The 22,781-nt window shown below is 51.1% G+C and overlaps 1 protein-coding gene across 2 annotated transcripts in view; it reads left to right on the top strand.

Moving 5' to 3' along the window:
• Positions 1-22,781, top strand: part of MTMR14 (myotubularin related protein 14) — a 29,069-nt gene that overhangs the window by 4,683 nt on the left and 1,605 nt on the right. Inside the window, exons 5-18 of one of the 2 annotated variants that reach the window (XM_030502396.1) lie at positions 527-587; positions 1,185-1,307; positions 1,819-1,892; positions 4,303-4,373; positions 4,960-5,034; positions 6,367-6,433; positions 7,421-7,506; positions 7,781-7,857; positions 8,174-8,210; positions 9,479-9,549; positions 10,159-10,208; positions 10,425-10,563; positions 13,009-13,182; positions 20,683-20,838. In XM_030502396.1, coding sequence (XP_030358256.1) covers positions 527-587; positions 1,185-1,307; positions 1,819-1,892; positions 4,303-4,373; positions 4,960-5,034; positions 6,367-6,433; positions 7,421-7,506; positions 7,781-7,857; positions 8,174-8,210; positions 9,479-9,549; positions 10,159-10,208; positions 10,425-10,563; positions 13,009-13,182; positions 20,683-20,838 — 1,261 coding nt within the window. The remainder of the gene's footprint in view (positions 1-526; positions 588-1,184; positions 1,308-1,818; positions 1,893-4,302; positions 4,374-4,959; positions 5,035-6,366; positions 6,434-7,420; positions 7,507-7,780; positions 7,858-8,173; positions 8,211-9,478; positions 9,550-10,158; positions 10,209-10,424; positions 10,564-13,008; positions 13,183-20,682; positions 20,839-22,781) is intronic. The other variant, XM_030502397.1, reaches the window with a different exon arrangement.

The raw sequence follows: 22,781 nt of genomic DNA, 5'->3' as shown, positions 1-22,781 counted from the left end.
CTGAGAGCCCATGCAGACCTCTAGCATGGACTTGAGGCTGAAGAGTGAGTTATGGGAAGCATGTAGGCAAGTAAGGGCAGCCCAAAGGATTCAGGGTACTGATTCCAAAGCATTGGAATGGGGAATAGTAGAAGAAAGGATAACAACTTGCTGATGCTTGGTTAATCATTGGGAATCAAATCCTGCTAGTGGTGACATACACTGGACTGTAAGGAAAGCTCTTCAGAGAGTGTTTGGTAGCCTTAGCATGGGTAGCTCGGCTTAACAAAGCACTGTGTAATGCTATCGGGGTGTCCTTCTGGCTGTCAGGAATGGGTTTGACCTGCCTAGGTCCTTTGCAGTGACAAGGGAAGAGTGGGCTACATTAGAAAATGGGCTTTTCAGGAAGAGGAAATGTAGGGAACTACTGAGAGCACTTCTGTGTGGAGAGAGGGTGCTAAATCATGACCTTTTGGGGCATATGTGTGTGTTAGACTGGGCACAAGGTTGGTTTACACAAGCTTCAGTTCTTAATGCTTCATTGCAGGAGGTTCTGATGATGCTTGGGCAGATGCAGAAGACATCTCAGAGGAAGATTCTGCACTTAGGTTTGTGTGCATCACTGGGATGGGGAAAAGGGGGTCTGAATCCTACAGTACCAGGTTGGAAGGGATCTCAAGGACCATCTGGTCCAACCTTTCTAGGCAAAGCATGACCTGGACTAAATGGCTCAGCACCCTGTCCAGATGAGTCTTAAAAGTGTCCAAAGCTGAGGAGTCCCCTGCTTCCCTGGGGAGATTATTCCAATGGCTTGGATCAAAGCTGACTGGCTCGGCCCCTCAAGGGTTGGGACAGGAATATATAGGGCCATTTAAAGAAAGTGTTGGAATTACACAAACGAGTTTACTTCATCAGAAAGTAAGAGGAATTCCCTCAGGCTGGAGAAACTGTTCTGTATCTTGTTGCAGAACAGAATGAGACACGAGGAGGGACCCTAAGCACAAAGTCTGCAGCATCAGTTTGTTGCAGGGTCTGGCCAGAGCCAGACAAGGAGACCTGTGGAGACAAGGCTCGTGCTGTGCAGCTTATGGCTAGAAGCAGTTCAGGAAAGGACTGTGGCAGTGTTGTGCAAAGAATTGGATTCACCATAGTCAGTCATTGAATTCTAGACCCTTCATTTTGCTTTGCCTTGTTGTGTCCTGCAGGAATGCAGACTCCCAGCTGTTTGACAAGGTCAGAGGGCACGACATCAAGCTGCTTCGATACCTGTCTGTGCGATACATCTGTGACCTGATGGTGGAAAACAAGAAGGTGAAGTTTGGCTTGAAGTGAGTCTGGGTTCATTTGTTTTTCTGCAGGGTAGCCCTTACATGGGAATTGCTATTGGGCATGCACTCAGCATCCTGGGAGCAGTGCCTGGGAGCAGCCCCACTCCAGGATCAGCTATAATCGACTGCTATAAAGGGAACCCCAAGGTTTTAGGCCAGAGAAAGCTGTATCAGTGGGCAAGATAGCTGCTGTCATCTGTCGTCTGCAGTCTGAGCAGTTTCTCTCTATAGAGCTTGTGACAATGTGACAGTCACCCCTTCAGAAAGGGGGAGAGTGAAGGAGCCCTCTGCTTGTGTGCAGGAATAGGGGGAGATGTTTCTGCTATTATTTCTCTCAGAGGAAAGCTTTAGTGGTTTTGGGCTATACCTGATTATTTGGATGTGTTGAGTAAGTTCTGCTCGCTCCTGAGTCAAGTCACTGTGCAGGGAGATGCAACAGGTAGCTTTTTGGATGCTGATATCTCTGTGAGAAACACTCTCCAAATGTCTGTTCTCCTCTTGTCCTGTGCAGTGTGACGTCTTCTGAGAAGGTGGACAAAGCTCAACGTTATGCTGACTTCACGCTTCTCTCCATCCCATATCCAGGTACAGGACTGATGTCCAGAGGGACTCCCAAGGGACAGGTGACAATCTGCTTCTGGGGACTGGGAACTCTCTGTATGTCTGTGTGGTGAAATGACTGTGGCTTGCTCAATGTTTCCTATGCTCCCTCTGGAGAAAAGCTCATTTAAACCGTGCAGTAATGTGGCTGCTCTGCTGGTGTGAGTCAGCATTAGGCACTCTTTCAGGTAACAAAATAATTTCTCAGCAGTTCCAGTTAATTCGAGTGCAGAGAAAGAGTCCCAGAGGTGGAGCTGGGGTTAAGATGGCCTTTGAAACCCCTGCAGCTCCAAACTATTTGATGCAAAATTTGTATCTTGCCCTGTGTTATACAAAATCCCAATTCCTAAGAGTATTTTCTAGTGCTAGTGTTGCAGAGCACCATTGTAAGATGTCCTCAGTGCCAGGCAGAGCTGTTAACCTGAGCCTGCAATGTACAGCTCTGATGCAGACCACTCCAGCCCGTCTCCCTGGCTATATTAGTCCCTGTGCCTAGCAACCACTGCTGGGTCACTCGCTGTGCTCTTCAAGATGAGCTGAATATTGCTGCCTGCCTGCTGGTGACAGGATTGGATGTGAGGCTGCTCTGCCTGAGGTCTGTCTGCAGGAAAGGACTCTGCTTTCTTCCTTGCACACAGAGAAAGGAAGAGGAGAAGAAAAAGCCGAAACAAAACCCGCAAAACTGTTGTGGATGATCCAAACCCAAACTTTTCCTGGATTACTAGTTGTTGCCCTTAAATATGTATTTTGTTTCGTAGAACCCTAGAATGGTTTGGGTTGGAAGGGAGCTTAAAGCTCATCCAGTTCCAACCCCCTGCCACGGGCCGGGACACCTTCCACTAGAGCAGGTTGCTCCAAGCCCCTGTGTCCAACCTGGCCTTGAACACTGCCAGGGATGGGGCAGCCACAGCTTCTCTGGGCACCCTGTGCCAGCGCGTCAGCACCCTCACAGTGAGAAATATACCAATTTAAAGGTGTATTTCCTTTCATACAGAAATCAGTGACAATTCAGAGAAGCTGCATGAGGATTTCTGTCGAGATTGCCATGCAGATTGCTGAGGTGTACAGAAATAGGAGTTATTAATTTCTGTAGCCCATGGCACAAGTGTATGTTGCCAGCATATTCCTCACCAAACTTAGAACGAGAGGCAATACACAGGTCTTTTGGAGGGTTTGTAAAGGATGAGGAAGAAGAGAGATCCTCTTGTCTTAGATGAGCGAGTCAGTGTCCAGACATAGAATCACAGAATTGTTTAGTTTGGAAAAGACCTTTAAGATCATCGAGTCCAACCATTAACTCAGCACTGCAAAGTCCACCACTCACCTGTGTCCCTCTATGACTGTCTGGGGTGAAAGACTTGGCTTGAAGAGGGTTATCTGTAGAAATTTTTGTGCTCTCCAGTGCAGAAAACCCCTCTTCTCCATTTGACTGGTAGTTGGCACTTACAGATGCCAATACTTACTGCCACAGTCCCCCATTCTTTGCTTTAAGCTGTTGTTTAACTGGAGTTAGGTCTCAGCTGACAGATGCTGCCTGACTCTGCGTTTTTGAGGGCTAGTCCTGTCCTTGCACAGATTTTTTTCCACCATTGGAGTTACTTGTGACTTGCAGGGTGGGAATCATGGCTTGTGCTCAGTGCCTGGCACAGGGGTATCTTGTAGGCTCAGGGGCACTCTGGCACTGCTTCTGCACACACAGTGCATTGGGAGAGATGTTTGTGTATCCTGCAGGCAGCCTCAGTGCTGATGGTACTGCTCAGCTGTGAGAAGTGACTGCAGTTTGCTGCAGAGACTTCAAAGAGTTGTTTGAAAAGAGCAGAGCCAAAGGCCAAGCTTCGGGAGGGAAGGGCTTGGGGGAAGCCTTGGAAGTGGTTATGTACCTGCTTCCTTCAGATAGGGCAGTTTGTGTGTTTGTGAGAGGAATCACAGCAGCCTCTGGCAGAGCCCTTTCTTGTTGCCTGCAGCAGATGCCCTGTGAAAGCTGCCTTTCCCCAGGGCTCTGCTAACACCTCCTTTTGCTGCTTCCCTCTCACTCGGTTCCCTCTCACTCAAGCAGCTGATGCCTTTAGATGTGTGCAAAAGCCCGTGGCCCCGGGCAGCACAGCTCCTTGGTGAAACCTCTTATTTGGGAAAGAACGAAACCAGTCCCTCAAACTCCACATTAGCTTGAGTCTGGGGTTTGCCCTTTGCTGTGTGAGTGTGCTCACTGCTGAGTGCTCTGGGTTGTGCTGCTGGGAGGCCGTGCTGCACTCACTGATGATTACTGCTCTTCTCTTCCCACAGGCAGCAGTTTTGATTAGTTTGGTGCTTTGGAGCCAGCACTTCCAGTCCCACATGGCACTTCAGTGGGTACATATCAGTCAGCTGAACTGTTCATTATCTCTTTTTCTTGCAGGCTGTGAATTTTTTAAGGACTACAAAGACCGGGATTATACAGCTGAAGGTCTCATATTTAACTGGAAACAGGTACATGGATGTTACAAAATGGAGACCTGTGGGGTTTAGTGGGCTTAGGTCTCCTCTCAGAATTCCTGAGCAGGGTCTACATGTCGTAGGCTTATTCCTGCTCACAAGGAGGAAACCATCAGGACAAACAAAACTGATAGTGAATGTACTGAATTATTAGTTGTAAAATCTGTATGCAAAAGAAATGAATTGTTATCCTGAAATCCTGCTTGACCTCTCATGCAGGGTGTGGGTTTCTCCTCGTTTTGAATTTGATATCTTATTGATAGCCTCTGTTAGCTCTGTCTTCATATTCCACCTCCTGCTGAGGGGGATGCTTGAGTGGAGCAGCCCTACAGGAATTCAGAAACTAACATACCTGATCCCTGATTTCCACCATTGGGAGCACAGAAAAGCTCCTCTTGTCCACTAGTCCTTCTAAGAGGCTATGAGTTAATTCTTACCACTTCATTTTTTAGCATCTAAAGATGCTTTGCTGAGACGTTTCCTTTTAGATGCACCATTTGGCATTTACTGTTTTGGTTTTGCTGAGTCGCTGCCTTCAGATCAGGGCTTTTCTCTGACCAGTTGTATTTGGTTTTTGCAGGATTATGTAGATGCTCCATTAAGTATCCCAGTGTCTCTGACCCAATCTCTGAACATTGACTGGAGCGAGTACCAGGTGAGCAAAGTAGGCTTCTTCGTGGGAGCTCAGGGATTCATTCAGGAAGGATCAGTAAAGGTTTGAAGCCTGACTTGCTCCTGTTGCCATAATCTGGCTCACTTCATACCATCCCAGTGGGAGCGAGGCTGCTTACTTGGCTCTTCAGATTGGCACTGGAAATCCTCTGCCCAAAAGCTTGGTGTGTCCTGAGGCAGGTGGCTGTAATGCCCAAGCTTGTTCTGTAGCTTGTGTAAAGCAATCCCTTAGGGAATTACATTGCTAACAAAAGGAAGAAACAGGCCAGGAAAAGCAGTGTTACTTGTTCACAATCTTAGCTCTGCACACACCTGTAGTCCATAGACTTCCTTCACTGTGGAGAGTCTTGAGAGAGGTCAGCCTTCCCTTCTGTGAGCAGCAGCCAAGGGACTTGGCACCTTCTTCATGGTGCCTGGCCTTTGGGAGGAGAGTAGAGAATCATATTTGGCTGCAGCATGTCTCCTTGTTACTGCAACAGCATCACAAATGATAACTGAACTCCTCTGTTTGGCCAAGCTTCAAGGTTTGCCTCTGTTCATACCAGGGAGCATCACCTTATACTGCTGCTCACTGTGCTCCATGTCTCACATCAGAGGACCCACCAGCCCCCCCAGGTTTGGTGATGACTGGCCGTGCTGGAGCACGTCACACTCGTGTGCTCTCTGGCTGGAAGCACCACAGAAGTAGCAGAGCTCCCCGTGCTGGGCCAGTGTTCGTCAGTCAGTGATTTAAATAAAGCAGAATCATGCAAAAGCAGCTGGCAGTGCTGAAGCAGAACTGATGGGAGCACAGCTTGTTTATGCCTACAAACTTGTTGACTAGAATACTGAGCAGCCAGTGTTTTACAAAGGATATTAAAAAATAAGGAGGGTGTCATAAATGCAGATGCAGAAGTGATCTGAGGACTGGAGAAAGTGCTTCACTTAAAGCTGAAGTTCTCAGGCTCCAGCTAATCACAGAGGTGATGGAGGGTTGACTTGATTAATGTAGAAGTACATTTGCAGGGAGAAAATACTAATTCCAAAGCACTCTTCAATCTGGGGAAGAAAGGCTACACAGGAAGCAATGCCTGCAGTCTGAAATCAGACCTTCAAATGGGAAAAAGAAGTCTTGCGTGTTGGTTTTGAGGATGATCTGTTGGAACATGCTGCCAAAGGACAGATGAACTGTCACCCCTAGTTGAGGTGCTTCTCTGGGCAGAGATGTTGGCAAGTGCAAGTTTCAGGCTGTATTTGTGATGCAGAGAGGCTCTGAACTGCAGAGCAGCCTTTTGCTATGGGCAGATCTTTATCATCAACATCTCTCTCTCTGCAGAGCTGGGACCTTGTACAACAGACACAGAACTACCTGAAGCTGCTCATCTCCATCATCAATAGTGATGGTAAGGCAAACTTCTTGCTCCAGGCAGTCTGAACTGGACTAGTTGCTGTCTCTGGAAGAACAGCTCATCATCCACTGTTCCAATATCATCATATTAGTGCCACTGTGGATCAATTCCCAATACAGAAGAGTCACTTTCTAGACAGCTTCCCTTCTCTCCCTTCAGAACAGGGTGATGCCAGTATCTCAGGGCTCCAGCTCCCTTCTTGGAGAGGCACTTGCTGGTTCCTTGAAAGCCCTGTCCTCTCAGGGATGGAGGGATGTCTGAAAACATTAACTAATGTTTTACTGCTGTAAAGCTGAAAAAAAGAAACATTTGCTCCTCTGCTTGTTGACTCTTGCCCTTATTTTGCTGGACACTTATGTTTTGTCCCCCCAACCCAGGGTCTCATTAAGTGCCTATTTAAGAGCCTTTATCCATCCTCTGTCATCACACCCAATCTTTGAAGGGTGTATTTTGCCCTGTGCTGGCATCCCATTCCCTCTGGGCACTGTGACTTTGTACCTAGCGCTGTTGGATGGATGGAGCCAGCTACAGACTCCTGCAGCAGCTGTTTTGGGACACACTGTGGATTTTCTGGAGATCACAGGAGTGTGTGTGTGCCCCTGCTCAGTGTGTATTGGGGAGAGACTGGAAAAGCGTTCAGTTGGAGCAGGTTTCTCTCTGATGAGGGAATAGATGCTGATAGAGGGTTGCAGCTGGGTGGGTGCACGTCCTGGGTAGCAGAGTGATGTTCATACCTGGTGACTTCATGTCCTGAGCAGCTGTCAGGACCAGGACAGCACATCAGCCAGGGCTGCTGACAGCCCAGGATGCTCTGAGCCGCTCGTGGGCTGCTGGATTCAAGACAGGATGTTCTGGTTTGGTGGATGAGCTCTGCTCTTGAGCCTGAGAGGGCAGCTTGTCTTTACACATTTGCCATAAAGTCATTGTTCTTGCTGCAACGTGGCTTTCTTTCCTTCTCCTTCCTCCCCCTGCCTGGAGCAGATGACAGCGGGCTCCTGGTGCACTGTATATCCGGCTGGGATCGAACTCCTCTCTTCATCTCCTTGCTGCGCCTCTCCTTGTGGGCTGTGAGTACCTGACTGACCTGCTCCACTTCTGGGGGTGATTGCTTGGAGGGTGAGCGACTGTGGAGCAGTTAATGTTCTTTTTGGCTACTTTGGCTTCAAGGGAGGGTGTGGATTGGCTTTGATGTGGAGCCCAACATGCTCTCCTGCCATCAGAACGCTGTATCACAGGCAGAACAAGCTGGGCATCTTGGATCACCATGACAGCTGCCAGTAGATGATGAATTCCCAAGTCCCCAGGGCTGCTGCCTGAAGGCTGTTCTCATTTGCTTTGCAGGATGGGCTGATCCATGCGTCCCTGGAGCCATCTGAGATTCTCTATCTAACGGTGGCCTATGACTGGTTTCTCTTTGGGTAAGCACACTAAGTTTTACTTGCATATACATAGAATCATAGAATGGTTTAGGTTGGAAAGGCCCTTAAGATCTAGTTCCCAAACCCCCTGCCATGGGCATACATCCCTGCACAGCAGGGAAGCAGCCTTCAGGGGGTTTGTGTTTACTCACAACCAAAGGTGGACATTGGGGCAGCTCCCAGTGAGCTGTGACAAGAGGGACTAATGCCTTTTTTTACCTGGAGGCTCAGGAATGGGGCCATTCTTGACAGCTTGTGCTCTTCTGCTCGTTCTGGCTTCCAGTGTATGACTGAGCTTCCCTTGCTCTCTTTCCAGGCACATGTTAGTCGATCGACTCAGTAAAGGAGAAGAGGTGAGTGCTCTGGGGCAGTGGCTGAGCACTGCTTTTTGTTCTCAGGACACTGGTTTACAGGAGCAGCATTCACTGCTGCTTCTGGTGATATCAGTGCTTTGGCTGGGCTCTGAAAAGATTATTCAGGTGCTGGAAATACGAGGTAGGAGCCTTGTCCCATCACTGCCTGATGTATAAGGTGAGGGAATGCTTTTCTCTCGGGCTAGAGTTTGGTTGGGGGGTGTCATCCCTGCCAGTTCTGCTGTGCCATTACAGTTCAGGCCCCAGGGTGCTAGGTAGGACTTGCTATTCAGCTCAGCAATGAGAAGGGATGCTTAAGGCCTGTGGCTCCTGGGAGCCTGGCAATAAAGCTGTCCAGTCTCATGTGCTTGTCCTAAGCACCAGTCCTCCTTCCTGGGTGCTGCAGCTGCATGTGGCTTGCACGTCACCCCAGCTGCTTGTGCTGGTTCCAGTGTGTCATGTTTAGGGTGTATCTGTGGGTGCACAGATGGGTTTGGGAGGCAGTTAAGATTAGTGGAACTAATTCTCTTCAAATCTTTCACTGTTTAACAGCAAAAAATGATTGCTCCGACTATAATTGCAGAATCATTTTTTGGGTAGAAATCAAGAGGTGGGAAGCATGTCTAACCGTGTAGCTGATCTCCTGCTCCTCAGACTCTCACCTCACTAGGAAATCCCCTGCTTCTGAACAGCAGAGCCAGGACCTTGGCCTATTTTCCATCTTTTAGGGGTCCAGCACCTCTGTGTTAGTATCATTCCTCCCATCCATTGCTTCCCCAGAGCTCTGCTGACTTGAGCCTGGCAACTCTGCTCTGGTGCCTGCTTGGCCAAGGGCAGGGTCAGTAGCTGCGACAGGAGAGGAGGTGCATGGCTGCCTCTAGCACTCCCTGCAACCCACTGCAGGAGGAGAAGGGTCCCGCTGGGTTTGCTGCTCACCTGGATGTACAGGCAGCTCCTGGGGCTGTCTCTTTGCCATTCTGTGCTGATGGCACAAGTACCCACCATGTGTTTGCAGCATGTGTGCAAGGCATTGCTAAGGAGACACTGTACACCTTCCCTCCTGGGCCTCACCGTGACAGGGAGCAGAGGGTCAGCTTAATGTGCAAGAGAAGGCCCAGGATGGGATGGTGGCAGCCCATGGTATATGGGAAGCTGGTAGCTGCAGATTTCTTGTTATCTCCTGCCTGCCAGCAGCTCCCCACCAAGATAAGAGGCTGATGGAGCCTCGGGTTCATTCCTGAACCGCTCTTCTCTCTCCCTTTGCTCAGATTTTCTTTTTCTGCTTCAATTTTCTGAAGCACATCACCTCTGAGGAGTTCTCTGCTGTGAAGTCGCAGAGGTAAGGAGCTTGTGCCTGCTGCTGCATGGGCTGCAGAGCCAGGGAGCTTGTTAGTGCTGTTCCTTTGGGGAGATGGAAGCCCTGGTGTCCTGGCCCACTTTTCTTTAATTTATTCTGCACTCTGAAGGCTGCAAAATGGGGCAGAGGCTTGTGAGGTGCCATGTTGTGCTCTGAAAAACTGTCCATGCTGAAACGTGCTCTCTGCTTAATGACTGGCCGTAGCTGCTGTAGCACGGATGAAGCCAGAGCTGTGTGCTCTGGCTCAAGCAGGCTGCAGCAAGCTCCACCAGGCACTGCTGGCAGGAGCGGGCTGGCTGGTTCTTTAACACGCTGCTGAGCATTAAACCCTTTCCTGTATCAGGAGGGGCAGAAAGACCCAAAGCCCACCCTGGGAGCTCTGAATAAGCACGTGTCTGCCCACAGCCTGTTGCCACCGTCTCAAAGCAGAGGGTTGGGACTGTTAGGACAGTGGGATGCTGCACAGCAGCCCCATCCCCTCCGCTCTGCCCATGCACAGCTAACTCCCCACTGCTCTGATCTGCTGTGCGCTGCACAGATGTGGCTGTGGCCTGAAGTGTGCCTGAGATAACTGTGTCTTTCCTTCCCCAGAAGGAAGAGTTTGCCACCTGGCTTCACCCTGGAAGAGATCTGCATGCTCAGTGAGTGCTGCTGCCAAGCTTCAGCACCCATGGGTGCTGGTAATGGTTGATCGCTTGGGGGCTTGGGTTCCCAGCATCAAGGTGACTACAAATGGGTATGCTTCCCTCGGGGCCTCGCACCAGCACAGCCCCAGAGCATGTGGGAATTGTGTTGCTGAAAGGGAGAGGAAGTGAGACCAGGCTGGCCTTCAAGTAGCTCTGCTTTGTTTTCTGTAGAGCAGAGAGACCGAGGCAGCACCACGAGCCTGAGCAGCGACTTCTCCCTGGGGATGGAAAGTTCTCCTGGAGCAGCTGGGAGCTTCACCTATGAAGCAGTGGAGCTGATGCCAGCAGGAGCCCAGGCTCAAGCAGCATGGTAAGGGGATAACCACTCAGTGGGCTGCACAACAACAGGAGCAGGCTCTGAGCACAGTAGAAAAGATACTTCTGAAGTCCCTCACCCTCCAGATCTGCTCTCTGTGGTGTGGGTTCCTTACAGTGCAGGGAGGAGTTTGTCAGAGGTTTTGCTGCAGCTTGTGTTACAAATCTTCTGCACCAAAACCTGGAGACAAACCCGTGTTAAAGCCTGTCAGGCTCCTGTAGGGATGCTCCTGAAGTTTGTCCCCTGATAAGAGTAAAGCAGCTTTGTTTCTGTTTCACTGTTAAACTTCCTCCAGAAAGGATTTCATTACTTCTAAAAGATGGTTCCAAACTACCAGAAAAATTACATTTGGCAGCAGCCTCCCCAGGGGAAAGTGGAGTCAGTTTAGCTGCCCTAAAATGAAGCTTAATCAGTTTATGGAAGAGGTTATAGAGGGGAGTGTCTGCAGTTAGTGGTGGCTGGGCTGGGTGGCCAAGAATCCCCTCTGACAGCTTGAGGTGTGAGTTGAAGGCAGGTTGCTGCCTATAGTGCTGCTTAGAGATACTTCTGGGGGAGAACATGGAATTCTCAGTGTTCCCTATTGATAGGGGTCACATAGGACTCTGCTGGGAATGCAGGTGGCTGGCTGGAAGTGAGGACTGGGGAAGGTATCTGGCCTCTCTGCTGCCCTGGGACAGCCGTTGTGCTTTGCTTGTGGAGTTTCTGGTGCTGTTTGGGGATTTCAGAGCCCTGCTGCAGGGTTGCCCCTCTCAGTTTAATTTTCCTCTCCTCTCCCTCAGCACATGTGAAGACGCTATTTTATATTGCAGTGATTTTAAATTAAATCTGGGTTGGGCTGGAGGCAGATGGAATTCCTCCGGGACTCAGCCTGCAGCCATGCCAGTGGCAGCAGCCTTTCTAAAGCACATTGGGATTCAATTTATAAACTGCTGAAGAGGAGAAGAAAGAAATCTTCCTGGAGACTCACAAAATGGAAATGGAGAGTCCCAAACTGCATTTGCTAAGTGAGCAGCAGAGTCCTCTTGAACACCCAGAGCCTACCAGTCCACAGCAAAGTGACTGCAGCAAGTAGAGAACAACTCTGCACTTGCTTGGCTGCAGGATGGTAAACTGGACACACTTCTCTTGCTCTGAGTGCTCAGGACATCGAGGCTGGATCCTGCAGCACAAACTACACATGATTTTCCCAAGATGTGAAGTGGTCAGAGCATGCTGGAAGAGATCTGCTGCACTTCTGTGTATCAGGGCTTGGTTTTGTCCTGTGTTTTCTAACTCTGGTTTGCTTTCCTTCCTGTGGGGGACATCAGGCTGTGTTGGGGTTAGCTGCTGCTGCCGCAGGGATGGTTTAGGCCTGTGTTGTGGGTATGAGCTTGGGGAAGGGAACACTGGGAGCCTGCCCATGAGTGCTTAGCATTGGTCTAGCTGCAGGCTGTTGTAGTCCAGAGAACAGACAGATCTTGCCACAAGCTGGGTGAGCTGAGCTGTGCATAGCGTGAGTAGGGAGAGGAGGGGACGTGCTTCATTGTGTTGCCCTGAAAACAGAGTGGCCTTGAGGCCTCTTTGCAGGGAGAGGCATTTGGTTTTTAGCTGTACAAGCCTGTTTCTGCAGGCTGTGCAGCTATGCTGGCAGCTATGATAACATGAGATGAATAATGCTTGAGAGAGGCTGTGGCGTGATGTTTGAGGGTGGACACACTTCAAGAAATGAAGAGAGGATATCATGCTTTCCACTGTACAATGAGCCTGTCTTTAGCTGCACTTGCTGACAGTGCTTGATATCTCAAAGCTGAGATGCCCTTCCAGATTCCAGGAAGAACAGCTTCATGCAGCAATGGACAGTGAATGACACCTGAGCCTGAAGGTGCTGGCTGGAAAAGAAGCCAGAGCAGTCTGGGGCTGTAAACACAGGCAGGGAGAGGACTGAAATGCATCTACAACTGGAGTGACTGTCAGCTCTGAGCACATGGTCAGAAGTGTGGTCACCTTCCCCTGAAGGGAATCACTGAAAGGGAAGATAATACTGGTGGTGTGTCCCTGTCACACTCATCAGGACGTGTGAAACACCCACCTGGGCTGAGCTCCTGCGCTGATACGCTCTGTAGAGTCAGAGCAGATTGAAATGGTCTTTCCCTGCTGGGAGGCCCCTTGCTTGAGGCATTTTTACAGCTAGACTAAACAAAGCCATCGCTGTATGTCTGTGGGCTGCTGCATTCTCCTCTCTCTGATTTCCAGGTCACGTGGATGGGCAGCTATAAAAGAATGGGCTAAGATGGGTTGAGCTCAGTGTACCCCCCTCACTGCGCCGTTACTCATGGCTCCCTGGGAGGGAGGAGGGCAGGTTCAGTGGGAACAAGAGCTTCTAGTTGCTGGGGTAAAAGCCAGGCTGTGGTGGAGTACGTGGGAAAGCCAGTGTTCTCATCCAAGTCCTCTATCCCACAGGAGGAAGAGCTGTGCATCGTCACCACAAGCCGTGCTCTGGAGCAGGGCACAGCCTGAAGACAGGCTGCCTTCTGCAGGGATGGTCGAAGTCAAGTCCTCCAGCTCCTCCTCCTCAACCCATTCTGATAACTTCCTGAGGATTGGAAGCAGCCCACTGGAAGTGCCCAGATCCAGGTGAGATGGGATGGAGTAGAGCAATTCCTCAACAAAATGAGTGTCTGCTGAAGGGAGTGCAGGGCTGCACTTGCGTGGCTCTGAGAACCCTGGAGCACATGTGTTGGTATCTACAAATGAGCATCAGGAGGCTTGTTCCTCTCTAACCTGACAGTGTGTGAAAAGCTGGCCATTAAACACAGTAACTGCTGCCTCAGCCTATTTAAAGGAGTGAGGAACTGTGCCAGTAACAGCTAGGTGTCTGCTCTGCCTGTCTTCAGTGCATGCCTCAACTCCACAAGCTCTGGCATCTCTGCATCCTGCATCCTTGGAGCTCACTTTCTCTGTCAGATGCATCCACAGGGATTTGAAATGGCTGTGTTGTGTGGGAGAGGAAGCCTTTCAAACAGAGCAGACCTCACTCTGCATCTATCCTGTCCCCCTTTCCACCCGCTGACCTTCCTGACTCTGCAGGTTGGCAAAACCCTCTGGGTGCTGATGGCAAGCAGAGGTGGAATCTGCTGGGAGCAAGCTGGGAGCGCTGTGCCGGCACAAAGGATTCCACCCGGAAGGCTGTGTGTTCCTGCTGGGCAGCCAGGGAATGGGGACTCTGGACCTGAGCCTAATCCCATGCCATAACAAAGGATATTCTGGCACCCTTCTGCAGTCTGATGCTGCAGTAGGGCAGAGCGGAGTGGTGAGCTAGGCGAGGGAAGAAAGAACAGAGCCTGGGGAGCAAACACCGTGTGTGTAGGCTGACAGGGGATAAAGAGGCTCTTAGATAAGAGGTTGCTGTTAACAGCATCAAAAGCTTGTGTAGTCTCTGCAGGTTTTCCAATGAGTCTTTTTCTAGTGATTCCCTTCAGAAACAGCCACCAGCCAAATTTTAGTACTTTTATCACATGGGAAACGAAATGACAAACAAGTAAAGCATTGAAAATGTTGGTCTGTGAAAGGTGTCCCTGCTCATGGCAGGGGATTGGAACTGGATGAGCTTTAAGGTCACTTTCAACCCAAACTATTCTGTGCTTCTATCAAATTTATAAGACTTTCTTACCAAGTTTCTTGATTCCAGCAAAAAAATCACTATCTGACAGTTTTCATATGTGATGCCAACTGTTCTCCCTGGGAAAAGAGATCAATAGGATGGTTTTGAGTTGTTGCTGGGGCCCGCTTCTATATTGTCTGTAAGATAAAACAAATCTCCCAAGAAGAGAGGAAAATACTCTCTTTCAAGGAAAGAAACCAGCTTGTCTTGGGGCTGGTTTTGTTTGGGATGGTAGTGCCACGATTCCTGTGTGTGGTCCCATGCCATTCCCAAGAGCTGACAGGCTGTGCAGAGCTGGGCTGGCAGTGAGCTTGCAGCAGCGCTCATCATGCCTCAGCCTGGCTGTGCTCTGCGAGAGCAAACAGCGGAGGCAGAGCAGCACCACGGGAAGGGGCTGAGCACCAGTCCCTGGGGTTTGTATTACAGAGGCTCAGAACTGGTAAAGGCAACAATTATCTTCCTGTGGCGGTGTCTGGATGAGGTGTCTATCAGCTCTTGGATGATTAGTGCCCATTGCTGTAAGGTGGTTCAGAACTGGCACCCCAGGGCTTGAAGCAGCAGGCAAGCATGGTGGGGAAGCTTGTTTTATCCAGGCCAGAGCCCCTGGGAATGGCTTTTCCTTATGGCCAATAAATACTCCTGAGAAGGAGTTGCAGTTTTCTGTCATTGTACGAGATAAATGTTCTGTGAGTTCCACTATAAACCTTTTGCTGACCTTTATTATAGCTTCTACCGTGGTGCAAAGCCTTTAAATCCCTTCAACACAGCAAGGTTGCATCAGTCCACTCCCAATCCCTGTTAAGTTTGTGAACAGGGCTGGGCTAGAACAAAGTACGTGATGGGGGAATAGGGGACTAAAAGGGGAGCAAACCCCTTGCACAGCCTGGAGCCAAGAGGACAGGAGAAGGGAATCAGCTTTGAAGCCGAAGGGGTGAAATGAGCTGTACATGAAGGTGGTTACCCTGCTGCACTCGTGCTGGCTGGGGGCTGTACTGCTGTATGCTCTCCATCTCTGGTGTCACCTGAGTTTGTCCTGTTCCTCTCCCTGTGCAGGCTGGAAGAAATAAACCTAGAGACCTTGCAGGGATGGGAGGAATTGTCAAGCTGAACTGAGCTTCTCTTTTAAACCCAGTGTTCTGGCACCTTCATGCTCCTTTGCCTCCTAGTCCATTGGCAGATCAGTCAGACTGTGCCCTGCCTGCCTCCCTGCTAACAGCTCTGATAGCCAAGGGCTTGAGGAACACGTTGTCTTGTCAGACACTGACATGAATTGCACTTTTTGGGGACTCAACATGTTATGTCTTCTCCAGAGAGAGGGGTTATGTCGCTCTGCTTGGCTTTAGTCTCCCTGCTTGGACTACGTTAGTCTGAATTTGTCTGGTGAGCTCCATGCAGGTGATGGATATCACAGTACCACCATTTTCCATCCTGAAGGAAAGGATGAGTCCCATTTTGGGAGAAGGAGTGCATCTGTGATGGAAGGAAGAGTTAAATTCTGTCCCTTCACCCCCTGAGAAATGGTAGGATGGAAAGGCTGGAGCACAGAGATCAAGATGCCAAAAATACCTTTATCTCCACAGTGCTGCTGGCAGGTTAACATCCAAGGCTCTCGAGATGAAGAAACTACTGTACTTGACTTCCTAATCTTCTGGTTGTGTGGCCATAGCAACAAAACACTTAAACCACTGCAGCAGCAGTTGGGGGAGAATGGTTGCTTGTAAAATGCCAGCAGGCACCCTCCAGGTAGTTCACATGAACAGCCCAGTCCGGGTGCTGGCAGGCAGGGGAGATCCGCAGGGATTGGGAAGGCAAACTGGCACAAAGGGATGAGCAGGGGCCGGAGGGGAGCTGGGGTGTCCTAAAGGAAGCCAAGCCCCTCTCCTGGCTGGGCCATGTCAGCAGTCTGCTGTCACCTCACCAGCCCTGAGTCCTGCTGTGATCCCGAGGTCCTGGGTACCCGTAAATCCCAGGATGGTTCTTGTTAGACAAAGCATTACAAAGGCAAATTCCTAGCAGTTTTTTTAGCTTACCCCAACACGACGGTAAGGTCACATCTGCTGAGGGTAAACATGCATGAAGATCCTGCATAGGTTATTTGTGCTGCTTGTTCTGCAAACAGAGAGCTCTGAGAATGGCAGATAGTGTGCGCTGACTTGCGAGTGGGTAGCAGCTTGCAGCCCATGTTCTGTGTTTGCAGTTGACACTAATAGTCTAAGTGTCCCATGACACTGCAGAAAATCCCTGTATCTGTGTCAGGGATTTAGCCTGTGTGTACATAGCACTAATGTGGATTAGCAGCTGGATAATCTTTGGTTGAATGTGCTTTTGCTAAGTTAATTAAACAAAACCCAGATTGCTGTGATGTGAAGAGATCTGCAGGAGTTAAATCATGGAGGATCTGCCTTGGTCAACAGCCACAGAGAACTCCCTTACTTAAAGGGCTGCACATGGCTCAGCCAAGGGTCTGGAGGGAGCACAGTGAGGGCAGAGAAGCTGCTCTCCCTTGGCTCTGGGTGTTGTGTTGGTAGTGGTAAGTCTGCAAGCACACTGCTCCTCGCTCCTTACAGCCTCCTGCCTCGGAAAGCTCTGTCCGTGATACGATCACTTGGGATAGCAGCCGCAGGAGGGCAGGAATTGTTTACAGGAATGTTTTCTGGAATTCTTGCCTGACAAAACAGGCTTGCTGGCTGGCACATGACTGTGCTGCAATGAGAAATGGTTGTGCTCGCAGAGGACTGGCTGCTCAGGCTGGTACGGCGCTCACACAGCCTGTAGATAGCAGCCTGGGATTCAGCCAGGGCTCTCAGCACAGCTCTCTGCCAAGTCCTCCTTGCCAACACTTCCCACGCAAAGGTAGGAAGCACTGCCCTTAACTCCAGGTCTGCCTGTGCCTGTGGTACCTACTTCACGCTTCAGTTTGGAGGCACAGAGCATATGCTGGCAAGTGAGCTGCTTCCCAAATAGTCCGAGGTGTGTGGAAATGTGGCAGGTGAGCGGGGGCAGCGCAGGGCAGGATGAGAACGTAGCTGTTGGCACTCGGCACGCCTCTCCGTTGTGGATTAGGGAAGGAAAGGATCCCTGACTGCTGCTCTGCCCCCAGTATTGGCTCTCCTTTAGTCGGCGAGTGTCCGTGTGCTCTGAAATACTCTCATCTATGCAGCGTGTTGCATGGGAAGCACTGACCTAATTAAAAGGAACTATTCCAGGCTAGGAGTTGCCAGTTTATGGCCTGCTAGAGGTCCTTCCTTGTGTGAAGGAACAGCTTGCAGCTCATCTCTGTTTTGCTAATCTAATTTTGTTAATCTTGCACTTTTGAGGGAGTTTCTTCCCACTCGTGGACCTGAAGAGGTGGGTGTGTGAAGCTCACTTTCATTCTTTTTCTGTCTGCCATTGGATGTCTGTGGCAGAGACAGTGACTTGAAGACTTGCTGTATCTCATCTCCTCTATCCGTGTCAGCTTTGCCATGGGCAGCCGGCTGCTGGCCTGCCTGCAGAGTCACCCAGCCTCTGGCATGGCTGCAGTGTGTTGCAAACATGTTGTTCTTGCAGGTTTGGGGGCTGGTGCTGGTGTCTCAGCAGCTCCAACTTGCTCTGGGGGCCTCAGTGAAGCCCTTTTTGGGCCTCTGCAGCAAGACCTTTGCAGGGAGCCTTCAGGGATAGAAATAACAGGAAGACTTTCACCTCTACCATTCCCTAGATTGCACTGGTATAGATTCACCCTAAAGATCTGGTCTTGGTCTCAAGCCTAGCTCAGCTCTTAAGAAGCTGTGCTGCCCTTGCAGTGCAGACACAGGATTTCCCGTGCCTTGCCTTCCCTGCCTGTCTCACCCAGCCTTGGCCCCGCTGTCTCTCGAGGCTCTTCAAGGTGCTTGTTGGTTGTGACACTTCCTCAGGAGCCTCCCTTGAGAAGGTGTTGGGGATAGAGAGGAAAGTCTGTCACAGTCTTAGCTCTGCTGGCTAAGCCAGGAGAGATCACCTGGCCTTACTGCAGAGTCAGGCAGCTTGTTCACTGAATTGCCAAGTGCTTATTCTGCTGCCTGGAGGTGAGGCACAGAGTTGGCTGCCTTGAGCTCCTACACTCCAGTGCTATTAGGTTAGATGTAACTTGACTAAGTTTGCAGAGCCTTGACAGGGTTGGGGGCTCCAGGAAGGGTTGGTTAGAGAGCTCCAGAGCCACCGAGAGTCGGTCTTGCAGGAGGTGCACGATGCTTTTATCAGCCTGTCCAAGAAAGGATTCAAGAGGTGACTTGATCCACTTCCAAGAAGGGGGGGGTGTAAGATCCATCTAATCTTCGCTGACAACCATGGAAGGTGACCAGGAGCTGGAAGCTGAGGCCAAAGTAGGAAACTATTTTCTGCTCACCTTCTTTAGCACAGACTTATCTGACCAGTGTGGTTGGTGATACTGGGCAGAGGCACATTTTTACTGGAGTCCTGGATCATGTCTTACTCGTTTGCTTGCCATGTGGGCACAGTCTCCTGGGCAGGCTCCTGATGCTGCTCTCCCTCAGTCAGAGGGAGATCCTGGAGATCCTGCCATAGCCCAAGCCCTCCTCTGCCATCCAGACTTACCCTCCTCAAAACCTGGCCCAAAACCTCTCCCCTGTTCAGCAACTCATTACTTTTCTGACAGAATCATGTCCCTGTCTCCTTTCAGCCTGAGCCTGTTGCCTGTCACCGCCTTTACTGCTTTAGCTCAAATTCTAGTCACTGTGTGTGACACTCCTGGATTTCCTTTCTGGCTGCGCTGTACTCTCAGGGAGGTGACATCCTCCTCTTCCCTCTGCACTGAAGCAGTGTTCCTCTGTGCTTCTCCCTGGCTTCCTGCACTCTTCCCACTGTGCTTCCAGCATGGCACTGTGCTCTGAGCCCAAGCACTCTGCCTGCTCTCCTCCTTCACACTGAGTTCCTTGGCTTTATCTTCCGAAGGCAGGGAGAGGGATAGATGTCACTGAGCAGCTGTTCCCTTTCCCTTACGAATTCCTTGCACCCGGAGGAAGGTTATCCCTGTCAGATCTCCAGAAGGTCTTTCTAAGAGTATCTGCTGCAGCTCTGCTTTCAGGGAAACACCCTCGGTCTTGCTGTGGTGTTCCGTGCTCCAGGAAAAACAGCTTTTTGCATTGCGGGTTGACCCAGTGCTCCGAACCTCACCCCTCGGTTCATCCAGCAGCCAGAGGACAAGAGGTGTGCGAGGCAGGAGAAGCTCTGCTCCTCCTATTCACTGCCGTGATGCCCTTCCAGAGCCTGAACTTCCAGAGAGCCCTGGAACTGCAGCTGCAGGAGCATCAGCCCTGCGATGGGAAGCTGACAGACAAGGAGCTCAGGACCACGTTTCAGACTTCTCCAACTCAGCTGTATCGATCAGACCACTTAAAGGGTGGGCTTGGAGTTAGATCGAGGTGGCAAATAGGTCTCCTGCTGTGCATCTCCCCCCAGCCTTCCCTTCCAGTCTCGCTGAGGCCCTTCTTGCTGTGGGAGATCCTGGCTGCGTAGCTGCTCTCCTGCTCCCTTGGGGAGCAGCTGCAGTGCGCCACTGCTATTCTTAGCTGCAAAGACAGCGTGCAAGTACCTGGCCCAGCAGAGCTGGAGCACTGCTCTCTGCCCAGCACAGCTCGGATAAATTATCCACAAGATCTTGGGAGTGTGTAATTGAGTAGGTCTGCCACAGGCTGTGCTTCCAGCTATGTACACTGCTGTGCAGCGGGGCTCAGTAATTGCTTGTTCCCCAGAAGCCAAGAGCTCTGGGTTTGTCACAAATGATTGTGCCCTCTCTGAGATTTTTGGAGGGACTCTTCAGATTCACTTAGAGGATTTCATGCTTCCTTCTTTCCCGGTGGGAGGCTGCGTACGTCAAACAATTATCCCCCCTTGGCTATTTTTCCTACCCTAAGGATGTTTTGCCACCTCATTTCTGGTGCAGTCCATTCTTCTAACACAGGAATGAAAAGATCCGCAGATGCTGGGATGGTGCCTTGGGGACGTGTTGAGCAGTGACTGGCTCTGTTCAGATCTGATGCTAGTTCCTTCAGAGTGAGCTGCTTTCTAAGGGACCAAGCATCTTTCTCAGCACTAACCAAGCACAACCTTGATTCTCCATCAGGCCTCGCCGCTGCCCTGGGATGTGCTAACAGCTACAACAAGCCACAGGGGGATGCCCCTTGCAGAGCACGACGTCCCCATCTGCGAGGGATTCAGGGCAGGACACGCTGTTGCATCTCACTAATGGCTTGCACCGTCTGCATGGCCATCTGCTTCCCGCTGCCTGTCCAGCTCCCGGTGCGCTCCTGCTGCTCTGGAGCCAGCTTGGCTCTGTCCTGGCTTTCAAAGGACAGGCTTGGCCCGGGGCCCAGGCGGAGCCGCACGTTGCGCCCTGGTGCCCGGGTGTCAGAGCCGCTGGCTGGCGGCAGCGCCGGGGAAGGGCTGTGCCTGGCTGACGTGACTGACGGCGCCGTGTCCCTCTCTCTCTGCCGCAGATCGGCGGACCACTCTCTGCCCGGATCTTCCGTTTCCACAGACTTTGGCAGCTGGCAGATGGTGACAGGGTGCGGCAGTATTCGGGAGCAGGCAATCCTGAGCGCAGACGCCTCTCTCCCTTGCAGCTTCCCGGATGAGTTCCCGAGCACTTGCCTGTAAGTGTCTCAAACGCAGCATCTCTCTCTCCTTGGGGCTCTCTCTCGGCTGGAACTTGATCACCCTGGCACTTTCGAAGAAGCCTGGGAGCCCTTTAACAAACTGTCCTGACTTCCCTGCCTTGATGCTTCCCATCCACAAATTCCATCGCTGAGCACTCTTTGCTTGTGCTGAACTCGGGAAGACACCGGTGTTTTCTCTGCCTAATGACGGGGGGGCACTTTGCTTTCTGTAGGAAGAAGAAGCTTTTCTTTCATCCCTGAAGATGCTGAATTTGGGCATAATTGAGCGCGTTTGAGGATGCATGCTTGTCAGGACAGGACTGCTAACCCAGATTTTCTTGCTTTTGGATCTTGCTCATCTCCATCTCCCCACTGGGGTCAGATCCTTGCTGCTATGAGAGGGGCTTTTCTTCTGTAACCCCGGGTTTGTCTGACTGCACAGCATCGTTTGCAGGGGCTGCATCTGGCCAGTGCAGAGCAGCAGAAACTCTGCATCTTGCCACGTAGAATGGCTGGGAGGCGAATGTTCCTCCCCAAACAGAAAGCCAGCTCTGTGGAAGCTTGAAAGACAGGAGATGCGCTTTAATTGCTGTTAGAGGAGAACCTTGGCTTGTGCCTGCAGGCTGCAAACTCTCAATCAAGAGACTGAAATGGCAGATGAGGAGCTGCTGCTTGTTAGCTGGGCAAGAGCTGTGCTGACAGACGCTTGCAGCCCCTTACCAAGACCCAAGTACGTGCTTTGGAGGCAGAGGGCAAGCAATGTGAAAACCAGCACCTCCTGTGGGACAGGCTAACTGCCCTGGCTCGCCTTCTGACGTGGCTGTGCTACTGAGCAGCTGCCCCCAAGGTCTGGTGACAGATAAAAGACCTATGAATTGGCAGAGGAAAATGTCACAAGAGATGTTGGACGTGGCCTGGCTGGGATTTGTTCTCCTGCTTTCATGAGGACCCGCTGAGCTGCTCCTGCAGTTGTTTGGAGATGGGTGAGGGAGCAGAAGGGACTGAATGATGGGCATCTGAATTAGTGGCTGCTTTACTGCGCCCAGGACCTGGCTGTGCTTGGTGGCTGCTGATCACCAGCGAGTCGTTGCTGCCTTCCGAGCTGGCTCTAACATCAGAATAGGGAATTCGGGAGAGAAACATGAGTGGCAGTTGAGCTCTGAATCTGCCTGTGTTGAGGCTGCAGGCACATGTGGTTTGGAGGGCGGCTGCCTGGGACAGCCAGCTTCAAAGGGAGGGGAACAGCAGCAGTGCTGCGAGTGCTCTGCCCTGTTCAGCTCTTCCCTAGAGCTGTGGGGTGCTCTGGGCACCGCTCAGTGGGTGCTGGACCAGGCGCTGTGTGGAAGCGATGGAGAGCTCCCAGGGGTGTTGTGTTGAGTTTAACCCAGGGCCTCTCCTCTCTCTAGCTCTGCATCAGCTCTGTTTGCTCAGGAGCCCATTGTGGCTCAGGGCTTTATCCCAGTTTTTCACAGCCCAGCACAGTATGAGGGTTTTGGAAAATTAAATTCCATTTAAGTTCCCACTTTACATCTCAGCTGGCAGCAGCTCGACGAAGGTACGCTTGTCACAGCCTACTTCTTGTGCTTGTGTGGGGCTTGTCAGGGCTTACTTTGAGCTGGGGCTTTGACAGCCTCCTCTCATCCTGCACCCCAAGCTGCAGACGAGCGGGTAGGAAGTGTAGCAGGGCAGAGTTTGGCAGGGAAGCAGGACCTGCCTCCCTGCTTGAACTGCTCCGAGCCCAATGCAGCCAGCCCGCGGGGCTTGGTGGCAGGCAGTGACTAGCTCCTTGACCTCAGAGCGTCTCACTCTAGGAAAGAAACCTGGAAACCTAAATACCAAACCTGCCCTGGAAAGAGGTGTGAGAGCCAGAAAGCACGGGACCCAGCGGCTGCACGCCCTCGCTTACCTCTGCCCGTGACATTTAAGAACACTCCGCTCGG

Source organism: Strigops habroptila, chromosome 11 (assembly GCF_004027225.2).
Source record: "Strigops habroptila isolate Jane chromosome 11, bStrHab1.2.pri, whole genome shotgun sequence".
NCBI lineage: Eukaryota > Metazoa > Chordata > Aves > Psittaciformes > Psittacidae > Strigops > Strigops habroptila.
This window is presented reverse-complemented; position numbering and strand designations above follow the sequence as displayed.